This window comes from Chaetodon trifascialis, chromosome 10 (genome assembly GCF_039877785.1).
Source record: "Chaetodon trifascialis isolate fChaTrf1 chromosome 10, fChaTrf1.hap1, whole genome shotgun sequence".
Lineage (NCBI taxonomy): Eukaryota > Metazoa > Chordata > Actinopteri > Chaetodontiformes > Chaetodontidae > Chaetodon > Chaetodon trifascialis.
The window spans coordinates 1,406,980-1,419,638 of record NC_092065.1 but is presented as its reverse complement, the minus strand read 5'-3'; the positions used below and the strand labels follow the sequence as shown (position 1 = coordinate 1,419,638).

The window sequence follows — 12,659 nt, the reverse complement described above, 5'->3', positions numbered from 1 at the left end:
CACACTTCAGTTCCTCACTGAGCGGCGGGAAGAGTAAAGCAGGAGATCGGAGTTAAATCAACATTTACAAAGTAGAAATAGGAGCAGTGATTTAATTAAACCCACAGGACGACTACCAGTTTACAAACCGGTGAGTATGAGCTCATGTTGCGCAGCCAAACATCGTTCAAATCACCTTTTCTTGACTTTAAATTCTACTGGAGATCCTGAAATTTTAAAGATGCACTGTATGTGAGGCAGAACGTAGGGGAAATGTTTATAAAATGAGGCAAATGGTGTGTTTAATAAAACAGAAATGAAACTAAACTCAGTGCAAACATCATGTAGCTTTGGTGAAGGGCTGGAGCTAGAGCAAGCTACCATGCTGCCATCCAGTACGACGTTAATTGTTTTTGGAGGGAAGCATGTTAGCTTGCTATTTATCTACCTTTGTGCTGCCATTCATAATGACGTTCATTATTTCTGAAGGGCAGCATGTCAGCTAGCTAAATAACAAGCTAACATGCTGCCATTCATCATGATGTTCATTGTTTTTGAGGGGCAGCATGATTGGTTGCTATTCAGCTAGCTATGTGTTACTGAGGCCAGGCTAATTAGCAAAAACTACACTAACTGCACACCAACACTGCCACATAGCAAAGTAACACCATTCACACTTTGATGAAAAACTGATTGTGATAATAATTTCAAATTTCTGGCCTTTCAGCAGGAAACTGACCAGGACGAACGTCCAAGAATGTGTCTTCAATTGCTAACTGTTGCTCATAGGCGCAGGTGTGCACATTTCATTTAGTCACAAAAGAAGGCATTCAGTTAGTTTCTGCTGCTGTACGCTAAAGCTATTCTTGGTTAAATCCCATGTGGTGGTTGGTTATGTTATGACAAATCAGTAGGATTATGGGGGACTGACTGCCTCCTTGAAGTCCTTTGAATGCTTTTATTTCCATGAATGTAGAAAAAAATAACCTTTTTCACCCTGCACCACAGTATCACATATATTGTGTATGGTATGTTTTGGCATCAAAGAATAAAATGCTGCTGACACTGAATTTAAATTTCCAACCCATAATAACGTCTTCATGGCTGCCTATTACACAAACATATTCCAGGTATGTTCCTCGTTCTTTTATACACTTTCTGTGAAATTCAGCTTGACATATTTAATTTCTTTGGACATATGGGATCACCACCGAATATTTTTAAAAATACCTTTGAACAAGGCTGTGCTGCACAACACAAACTCAGAAAAATTAACCCACCAGCGGATCCAACAGAGTTTAAATGTGATCCCTTAAAGATAGAAACATAATTTACCGTTACATAGGTAAATATTCTTTAGTGATGAATTTGAAGTGTTTGAACAGGACAAATATTGAGTGTCCTGCTGTGTTTCAGAAAAAAAACACGATTTTTGTATTATTTCAACATTCTACACATTGTTTACTGCATTAATAGACGGGTATTTTCTGTCTTTTTGTTTCTGAATGTTAGAATACGCAGCACAACAACACTAAATTCAAGGCTTTTCCAGATGTTTCTGAACCCTCTGATAAATCATCTGTAATTAAATCAACATGTGAAGCAAGCTGACAAATGACTCTGCCATCACATCAGATTAAGAGAAAGGTGATGGACAGCATTCAATTGTTCATCCACAATATTCACACAGTGGACACAAATATACATACGTCATTCAGAGGGACACTGTTCCAATTACACAGGACAATTTAAAATGATAAAGCAAAACAAGCAAACAGATACAGAACAGAAAAAAGACAAGAAAGAAAAATAACCGAACCCAACAATTTTCTTAAACTGCTGACAGTTTACTGGGAGGTATCATGCTAAAGGCTAGATGTGCTACTTTTAACCTTGGTTTTATGTGTCTGGACTGAGCTGGGAAGGTCAAAAATGAATTAGAAAAGAGCAGAATGGAGAATTGCAGTGCAGAAAATTGTCTCATAGACTGAAGACAGAGATACAAGAGAGAGTAAAGTAAAAGTGTGGCAGAGAATCTCAAGTACATAGATGTTATGGCTGCACTTTCTGTCCAGTGGGAGGTGGTAGGGAATAGGGAAAGCACAAAGGCTACAAAACATATCTGGCTGCTAGCAGGTGAGATTGTGGACCTGCTTTTAAACTGTGTCAAATATGTCTGGGAAGGAGCAGAATTTCTCCAAAACTGCTCCACAGCATTATCAGATTAGATGCTGCAATCAAGTGCAATGAAATCCGAAAGGTTGGCAACACTAGCGTTAACTCTATTTTTGCACGAAAACTTTAAAATGTCACTAAATATCACTTGGAGGGCAGCGCTCCCGTCAGATGGCCCGTGTTTTAACTGATGGCCACCCTAGCAGAGTGCCACTCATGATAATTTGCCTTTTAAGTCACTTTAAGGTCTTTTGTTCTTGGCAAAGCTCTTGTTTACGTGACAAGATAGAATACCTATATACTGTGTTTTTATATCAGGATACATTTGCATGCAAAAAACAGGACTTTCAAAAGTGCAAATCGATTCTGTCACATTTCTCAGGTACATTTAAAGATAATTCCAGTTTACAAAGATGATCAGCCGGACAATCAGACGGTCAACAGTTTGGCCAAATTACAAAAAAGAGTTAATGTGGGGGTAAAGCACAACTGAAATGGTGGTAATAACCCCTTTTTGCACAGTTAGTAGGATAAGATTAACCAAAAGTCATTCTGTAAGGGTGATGGAAGTTTGCAGTTTGGGGACCAATTTCTGTCGGACTTGTCCAAAGCCTAAGAAGAACACCTGGCTGATGCAGGAAGGGATGATCCCTGCTCCCTGGAATTGATTGTTGAGATGTGGGAGATCATAGTGTGTGTAATATTATTACGGATAGAAATGGTGGCTAAGACTATGGAAGTAAGACCAAGTTGTAATAAACTGGAATTATTCTTTAATCAAACTACACAGTAACACATCACATGGTGAATCTAAATGCTAACATTTGCATGAAAATGAATAAATTACACAAAGAGAGCCATCAGTGACAGAGGATGCAGAATGGACAGGAGGTTAGTGGCTGAAATAGGGAGAGTGCAGGAAGTAGAAGAGTGATTATGGCATGCTACTGGAGGATGGAAAAGGGAAGGGGATGAGAGGACAGCCTCTGGCAGCAGCTTCAGAGAGGATAGGGGTTACTTGTAGAAAGGCCTTCAAACCAATCCGAGTGCACAAGAGGGAAAACATCTGCTTTGCCTCAGTTCAACCTGACATGGTTAACCTCTAATCTAGCAGTTAGCAACATGTTGTCACTGCCCGCCACTGATACTGATTATGACAGGGCTAATGTGACAACATGAGAGACGAAAGGTACCCAGAGGGAGGACATATTAAGGGCAGAGAAAGAAAGATGAGTTGAGTAGAGGGTGCAGTGAACGACACTAGATCTCACAAGGTAATTTAGGATTGAGGGACAGAGTCAGTGACATAAACTCAATTGACCCATGTCCTATTCTGCACTGCATTCCTGTGGTTAGATCAGTTTCCCTGTGACCTTATTGTTTTGTTATGCTATGCTATGCTAGGCTAGTGCCATGCTAGTGCCACGGAAAGACAGTTGAAGAAAAGAGGCAGTGGGGAGAACTGGATGGAGATGGAGCATGTAGGAGCCCCTTTACCTGATGCTGTTGCCAGGGGGCTGCCTGCTGAGGCACGGGAGCTACGGGAGGTTGGAGCACTAATGGGAGAAGAGGTGGAGGGTGGGTTTATGGAGGAGGGGCTACTGAGAGTGGTGGCAGAGCAGATGATGGGGGGGCACTTGACACATGCTGCTGCCGGCTGCTGCTGAGGGCCCCGGCCAGGCCCCGGGGAGCAGGAGGAGGAGCAGGCACCCACCTGAGAGGCCGTCAGGGCTGGGACCAGGTCCAGGGCAGGTTTGGGTGGCAGCTGGGGTGTGGCTGGTTTTAACCCGGCCCCAGGGGAGCGGCTGCTGTCCCCCACCACCTTGATGGGTGGATGAGGAGGAGAGGGGGTCTGGGAAAGCCCTGGCTTTTTGGGAGGGATAGGGGGAGGGTTTCCCCGGTCGATCCTGGCCACCGTGGGCGACTTGAGACCAATGGGATGGCTCAAGCGGCCAGGAAAAGGGCCTCCCTCTGAGGCGGAGTGGGGCAGGCCTGGACGCAGGGGTCCAACACCTCCTGCTGGAGGGCTGGTGAAGCGCGAAAGGACCTGTGTGACGGTGTGGCGTGCTTGTTGCTTGGCAGCAAAGTTGTCCCGGTTGGTTGGTGAGAGGTCACGGGCTGGAGGACTCTGGGATGATGTGCCATTTTGGTCCTGTTCCTGGAACTTGTAACGGGCCGCCTGGACACGAGGGCTGACTCCACTGGGTAAGCCATGAGGGGCTTGGCCCTCTGAGCCATTCTCTGTCTGTGTCAGTCCCCCTGAACTGCTGTGAACGACCCCGCGGCCAGTCGTCTTTGGCAGACTCAGGCCCACATAGTTGGCAGGGGTTGGTTTGATGGGTATAGTGAGGGGGGTCTTCTTGGGACCCTCCATCTCAGTGGGGGGCAGGTCTGTTTGGCAAGACGCTGTTCGAGAGCTGATGGGCTCTGTGGCTACAGAAACAGATGTCAGAGCTTTAGGTTTGGGTGGTGGGCTGGTGGCAGCAGGTTCTGCTCCAGCAGCTGCAGGCTGGGCTACAGCAGCACCATCCTTTCCATCACCCTGTTCAGTCCTGAGCTGCTCCACCTGCTGCCGCAGACTCTGGCTCTCGGCCTCCTCGCGGCCAAGCCTGGCACGCAGCTGTTCCCGCTCTGTGTCGAACTCCGACAGCTGCTTTTCCATCTTGGCCTCCATCTGTTGGCTACGCTGCCGCTCTGTGCTCAGGTCCTCCTGCAGCCGACCAGAGGTACAACTCTCCTCATCCAGGCGAGCCTGGAGCTCGTCAAAGCGCTGTGACTCCTCAACGACCCGTGTGGCAAGCTGCTTGCATTCACGCACCAACATCATGACAATGTGCTTGTTCTTCTCACGCTCATCCTTCAGCTGCGCCGTCAGCTTACGGTGCTCCTGCTCCAGACTCTGGAGCTGCAACTTCTCCATCTCCAGCTGGAGGAAAAAAAAACACACAAAGTCAGGGGACAGTAGCACAGATCAATGGAGGATTTTACAATAAACATAACATGGGTTTTAGATATCAGAGTTGGGCTTGGTGGATCTACATAAATACACTTCTTTTAGTATTGCAATAATTTGCCTATTAATCTCTTAAGCTATTGAAAGAAAACTAAATTCCTCAATCAACGTTATTCATGGACAAATACACTAAACACTTGCTCGTCCCAGCATCATGTGAGCTTTTTTATCACTAACTTCTGGAATTTAATCTACTAAATAAATAATTGAAACAACCAATCCACAGAATTCATTGATCATAATAAAAATTATCAGCAGCAGCAGTCGCTTCACACACCTCAGCTTCAACCATCATGCCACCTGTCTCACCGGCAACCCATCCGTGACATACTACCAATCTTAGCACACTGGGCACCACATGCATCCTGACAATACCATCACTCATCTGAATAACAAAAAACTTACAAACGCAGTGTTTCAATTAAGTATGTAATTGGATATTTGGTTTGCATTCTGCGGTAATGTGAATACTGAAGCTGTTCGTTAGTCACAAAGCTAAAATGAGCCGGAACAATTTCCTCAAGAAGACCACGGACAAGCCAGATTAATCAAACGAGCCAGACAAAATAGCTCGATTAAAGAGACAGGGAAGACAGATGGATAAATAGATATTTATACAAACAGACACTTTATTAAACCATGGGGTGGCTTGGGGAAAGTCTCATTTATCTATTCAGAGAGACACAGTGTCTCTGCATACGGTTAAATTTCAATGACTTGTCAAAGCCCTGGCCTCTATATCTGGAGCGCCACTACTATTGTTAGCTCAGAGCTGGCTTCACAGTGGCTAACACAGCTTAGCCGGGGCTCTCCACCTAATTGCCAAGACCCATCGCTCTAACAAGCCCTTAACAAAAGAGTCGGCACTCTGCCACCCCTGGCCCAGTACCCAAGAAAAGCATGGTGAGCTGCCTGAATGACTACCGCCCAGTTGCACTTACACCAATAATCACCAAGTGTTTTGAGAGACTAGTTCTCTCACACATTAAAACTGTCATACCTACTGTTTTTGACCAGCACCAGTTTGCATACCAGTCAAACAAATCCACTGATGATGCAGTTATAACAGCTCTGCACACTGCACTTACACACCTGGACAATAGCAATACATATGTTAGAATGCGGCTGCACGGTGGCGCAGCAGGTAGTGCGCGTGCCTCACAGCAAGAAGGTTGCCGGTTCGATCCCCGGGTCAGGCGGGGCCTTTCTGTGTGAAGTTTGCATGTTCTTCCCGTGCATGCGTGGGTTCTCTCCGGGTACTCCGGCTTCCTCCCACAGACCAAAAACATGCTCATTAGGTTAATTGATGACTCTAAATTGTCCGTAGGTGTGAGTGTGAGTGTGAATGTTTGTCTGTCTTTGCATGTGGCCCTGCAATCGGCTGGCGACCGGTTCAGGGTGTACCCCGCCTCTCGCCCATTGTAGCTGGGATAGGCTCCAGCCCCCCGCAACCCCAAAAGGGATAGGCGGTATAGATGATGGATGGATGTTAGAATGCTGTTTGTCGACTTAAGCTCAGCATTTAACACCATAATTCCACACAAACTGGTTACAAAACTGAGCAATCTGGGTCTCGGCAGCTCTCTGTGCACATGGGTACTGGACTTCCTCCGGAACAGGCCACAGAGGGTCAGGATGGGACCCCACACCTCGTCCACTCTGACCCTAAGCACCGGAACACCGGGGTACACCGGAACACAGGGGTGTGTTCTCAGCCCCTTCCTCTACTCTCTCTTCACTCATGATTGCAAACCCATCCACCCCACAAACACCATTGTTAAATTTGCTGATGACACGGCCGTCGTAGGACTGATCCACAAAAACAATGAGGCAGCCTACAGAGACGAGATCCAGTACTTGACGCAGTGGTGTTACAATAATAACTTGAACTTGAACACCTCAAAAACCAAAGAAATTATAATAGACTTCCGAAAATCCAAACGAACTGAGCACTCTGAGCTGGACATCAATGGGGAGAGAGTGGAGAGGGTGGACTGTTTCAAGTACCTGGGAATACACATCACAGCTGATCTCACCTGGTCAGCGCACATCAGCCATCAGGTGGGAAAAGCCCATCAGAGACTTTACTTCTTCAGGAAGCTGAAGCAGTCCCAGCTCCCTCAAAATCTGCTGGTCAGCTTTTACAGGGCCACTGTTGAAAGCCTCCTGTCCTACTGCTGCACTGTGTGGTTTGCTAGCTGAACGGCAGAGGACAGGAAAACTCTACAGCGGGTAGTGAGGACAGCAGAGAGGATAATAGGGACCACATTGCCCCCTCTGTCTGAGATTTATGATGGCCGGCTCCGCAGGAAAGCCAGCTCCATCTTAAAAGACCCCACACATCCTGGACACCAACTGTTCACCCCCCTCCCTTCTGGAAGGAGATACAGAGCACTGGGGGCACGTACCAACAGACTACTTAATAGTTTTTACCCACAAGCTGTCAAATGTGTGAAACCTCCCCCTTAATGCACTCTATATGGGTATCGTGCATCAGCACGTTTTTTTTTTTAAATGCACTTTATCTGAGCTTCAGCATCAGCACGTTTTTAGTATCTGTGTGTATGTATATATGTTACTGTTAGTCCTGCTTTGGATGCATACGTGTGATGTGATATGTTGTTTAATTATGATTCATGCTGAGAGAGATGCTGCTGAAATGATATTTCATTGTGACCACAGTGACAATAAAGTTCTGATTCTGATTCTGATTCTGATTCTGATTCTGATTCTGATTCTAACGAGACCCCTCTGTCCGTCCTTCACTCCCCCTATTCCGACACCATGACAGAGGACGTATCGCCACCAGTTGATGCTGTGGAGGAATGAAGGGTTAAGAAGCAATGGGGAGAGCCCTGGGAATGCCAGTCGTTACTAAAAAGGAGGTGCTATGAGTAGCTGCTAATTGAGTGAGGATTATGTCTGTTGTAAATCAGCTTAATGCCTCAGAAGAACAAATTTAGGGATGCTGTAAAGGTGGTGACACACTGGGCGGCACGGACTGAAACCAGGCAGGATTGAGTCGAGGTTAAAATATGTATAACAATGAAGTAAAGCAAATGCCACCGCTGATACACACTATGACCCAAATGCAGTGCTGGAAAAGCTTTTGGAAATCTTTCAGCCTCTTAATTTCTAAAGAGGCCAGAACAGTTGAACAATGCTTCTTGGACGGTCAAACAGCTTCAGCACTGCTCCCTCCCCCCACAACTTCACAGGGTTTTTCTTCAACTTTCCGAAATTGACAATCTGACATTCACACGCACTGATTGGCAAGTGATTGGTCAGGTGTGTGGAGGTGAGAAAAAAGCAGGGTTTGTCTCCAGCTCTCAGAACTATTTGTCACTCTGTGTACAAAAAAGTGCAGCGCTATGAATGTCTTCCTGTCTGAAAGCGTCCACTGTAGGGGTGGGTATTGCCTCACGATACGATACACATACGATATGATATTGCGATATACAAATTTCGCAATATATTGCAATATTCTACAGAGTTCACTGAAAAATGTAAAAGGCATTATGCATCTTAAAATCCGAGTTGTATGTACATCAGATGATAGTGATAATTCATGGGACAAACTGAGTCAAAACAATGTAATTCAAATTATCCATGCCATTTTATTGTAACTACAAGTGCAAGTTACAACATATTTGCATGAACAACATGAGCTGAGCTAATATATCGGGGTGGTGTCGTGCTAAATGAGTTTGCAAGTTTGTTGTGTTACCCGAATATCTAATGGGAGCTCAACAGTGTTTGCAAAGAGCGTACTCTTTGTCCAGCTCACTGTGTGTTTCTCCTTTCCTTTGGAATCCAAAGTACCTCTAAACATCTGCCTTAAAGTTCAAGGGTGTCTCTAGTTTAACGTTACTAGCCATGCTCGCTTGTTTTTTCCAGCTCCACTTCCTCACTGCAACCGCCAGGGGAAAAAAAGAGAGGACGAAGAAGAGTGCCTTGCAGTGAGGTAGCGGTACAGCGACATACTGGACTTACAACTCATCTGAAATATGATTTATTAATTGAAAAAATATCGATATTAAATTTTTTAATATCAATATTGAATCGGAAGACAAAGCATCGCGATATATTGCCATATCAATATTTTTACCCACCTCTAGTCCACTGTCATCCCCATATTTAAACGATCATCATGTCTCACTGCTCTCTATCACAAACAGTTCTTCACTTTCCCTTTGAGTGTGGCCATTTGGAACAGCTGTAAACACTTTAGCCTGCTGATATCATATGAACTAGCTCTTTTTAAGCATAACCTAACTGTAAGCCATTGTTTTCCATGTCATCAGGAAAGTGCAAGAAGGCACCTGGACAGGGATGTGAAATAGCAAACTTTCGAGGTTTTCGAGGATAAAAATGTACATATTCTGGACAGAGAAGACAGATGGTTTGAAAGAGGAGTGAGAATAGCCATCTATGTCAAAGTTGAAAAACCGTCTCTGAACAGAGGGGGAGGTCTGAGACACCACCTATCTCCCACATACAATGCTGTCCTTTCATCTCTTCCAAAGAGATTCAAAAATTTAGCCTCTGAAAATAAACAACAAAGCCATTCACACATGGCTCAAGGAGCCTCCCAATGACAAGAATGGGACACTAACGAGGCAGACGACTGTCGTTGACACCTAAGGGTTGCACCCTACCCTGCCTTAATGGGGGATCGTTTGCCTCACAATAGAGTGATACTATCCTTGGTTTTGGGGGTTGGCTTCACTCAAAGGATAAATACTTGAACCTAACACCATTTCATTAGACTAGAGCTGTCCTATCTAGTCTGGCGCGCATGAACTGATGAAGCCTGCTCGGATGAGAGGCGAAACGTCTTCCAAGACAAACTGACAAAGTCCAGTTGCAAATGATTAAATGCCCTGAAGCTTACAATGACCTAGATAAATGAGAATATTCACAGGCGCAAACTTTCGAGCTTTCCTTTAATTAGACCATGACCAGACCGACAATAGCCCACCCACACAACACAATCCAGCTGTTTCATTCTTTTGAGGCAGAATTTTACAGTTTGGAAAAGCAGAGGTCATTGCCACTGCTACTGTTTGCTTAGCACAATGCTATAAGCTACAGGCTACAAGTTGTTCTGCCTGGTCTTCCTTGCTGGTTGGTGTTGAACTATATCACGCAATATATTTTTTGCCAGACCCCTATGTGGCAACAACCCCCTGGTGCCAATGACATGGTCCCATTAAAATGAAGAAAACAGATTTTTTATTCAGTGTTTGTGTCATTGAGCTGACTGCTGAGTTAGAATCCTGCTCAATGAGATTTTTCCCCAACACACATTTTCAAAGACTTTTCTCTTTGTTTGATATGATATAATGCAGCGGAATGAAATGGTTAACCTTCCTTACAGAGTGTGCAATGATAACCACAGCAGAGTGTGTGAAACATTTGCTCATAATGGTCATCCATATGCATAAACTCATTCTGCCATCATCTACAGAGTAAAATAATAATGACATTAACCTGGAATTCAATTTTGTAGATACCCTGCAGGCACCTCGGGTAGCACAGAGACCTTTTCTCTTTGATATGATATAATGCAGCGGAATGAAATGGTTAACCTTCCTTACAGAGTGTGCAATGATAACCACAGCAGAGTGTGTGAAACATTTGCTCATAATGGTCACCCATATGCATAAACTCATTCTGCCATCATCTACAGAGTAAAATAATAATGACATTAACCTGGAATTCAATTTTGTAGAAACCCTGCAGGCACCTCGGGTAGCACCGGTGCTCTCTGGACTTGAGATCCCCCACTGCTTAATGAAACATTTAAATAAAGCTTATAAGTTGAATCTTTCCTTTGAGGTCTATCTTGGCACCTGAAAAACTGCAGCAGCAAGATATCAGCTAGCGTGGCGTGAAATAAAACAGTCTATTCAGCTGTTGCGGAGAATTGGGGATGAGAGAAGCAGGAGGCAAAGGAGGGTGCCGGGGGACTATTTTAAGTTATAGGAACTTCAGCACTGGCAGTCATGACCTTGCCTCCAAATTGAGCAACATAACATCAACAACACTCTGGCATCATGTTTACCCACAAAACCTGAGAAATACATTTGTCACTGTTGGGGTGTGGGGCTTCGTCCAATTTCATGACTGAGTCATGGAGGAGATGGGGGAGCAGGGCTGTCTTCATTATGCCCATTAACCGATTCAGAGTGTGTTACGTGTAACTGCCAGCCTGCATTCAGCTTATGGACCTAATGGATAATTCAACAATGTGCTCACAGGAGAACGACAAGAGTGGAAACGGATGGAGGGGATAAAGATAGCATGGACAATCCTGGTGAAATTCACTCTACCCAGCAACCAGAGGATCTCTCTGTGCACCGAGCATGCGTTTTTCAGCAGTGTTAGTCTGTTGTTGTGTCATCTGCCATTTTCCAACGAAAGCATTCATCCCTGCCTGACGGGCATGCACCTTGTTACTGACAATTTAGGAACAACTGTGTAATCAGTGGAGGCACAGTGATTTATTCTGTGCTTAAAAGGGTAAACCGTTATTTTGTGGTTGCTGCCTCTCTGTTTAGGCACATTTTCAGGGTCAAATGAAGCAAAACCTCTCAAGGTCAAAGTCGTCTCGCCCAGCTGTTTTTGATCAGTCTTGGAAGAGATTGGGGAGAAATGAGGAACTAAGGCGACAAGATTTCAGGTGAAATCTGGGGAAATAAATGATGGGAGCCCTGAATAACCCTGACAACAAACATCTGAGTCAGGTTTTCCATCACTCCAGGCACACTGATGCAGACAAAACCGAACATAAACCTTTTAGCCTTCAATCCACAAAAGGGTCTTTGCAGAAGCTCTGCAAGTCAAAAACGCTGGTTGCACGTTGAAATGTTTGGAGAAAAATTCATCTTCAGACATGGTGAAGTAGCAGAAACATTAACTTCCTGAACTCAAAGGGAGAAGAGGAGATTTTCCTATTGTGTCACTGTTGTAGTGTGAACTATAATCAGAATCAGAAATCCTGACATGGACAGATCCACTTTGACAATACAACAGTTGTTGACTGTGGTTAAATTAGTCCCTTCAGTCAGACTAAAGGCCAAAATAAAGGATATAATGTATGACTTAATGTCTTTTTCAGCTTCTCTATGCAAGATACAACAGTATTTGATATTATTTCCTATTTAATTGTTCTTCGAACTGAATTGCCTGTGTGTGTGAAAGATGCTACATAAATAAACCTGCCTTGCGTTGCCTTTTGTTGGTTGTCACTGGTTGTCTGTATGAGACATGAACTGCTGCTGTTCTGTCTGATTTCTGTTTGGATTAGTTAATAAAGAAAGAAAAAAAAAAAACTCCATCACACACAAAGACTTGGGATGCAGATTCTGCTACGACATACCTCCTCCTGCTGAGCTCCATCAAAATAGAACTGTCGATGCAGCAGTTTGGATCTTTCCATATCTTAAAATGAATTTAAGTGTCTGTACCGGACTGATCATAGTGATTT

The 12,659-nt window shown here is 44.4% G+C and overlaps 1 protein-coding gene across 1 annotated transcript in view; it reads right to left on the bottom strand.

Moving 5' to 3' along the window:
* cttnbp2 (cortactin binding protein 2) overlaps window positions 1–12,659 on the bottom strand; it is a 125,464-nt gene that overhangs the window by 40,734 nt on the left and 72,071 nt on the right. The window contains exon 4 of the mRNA XM_070971941.1: window positions 3,652–5,080. Within this exon, the coding sequence (XP_070828042.1) occupies window positions 3,652–5,080 (1,429 nt within the window). The remainder of the gene's footprint in view (window positions 1–3,651; window positions 5,081–12,659) is intronic.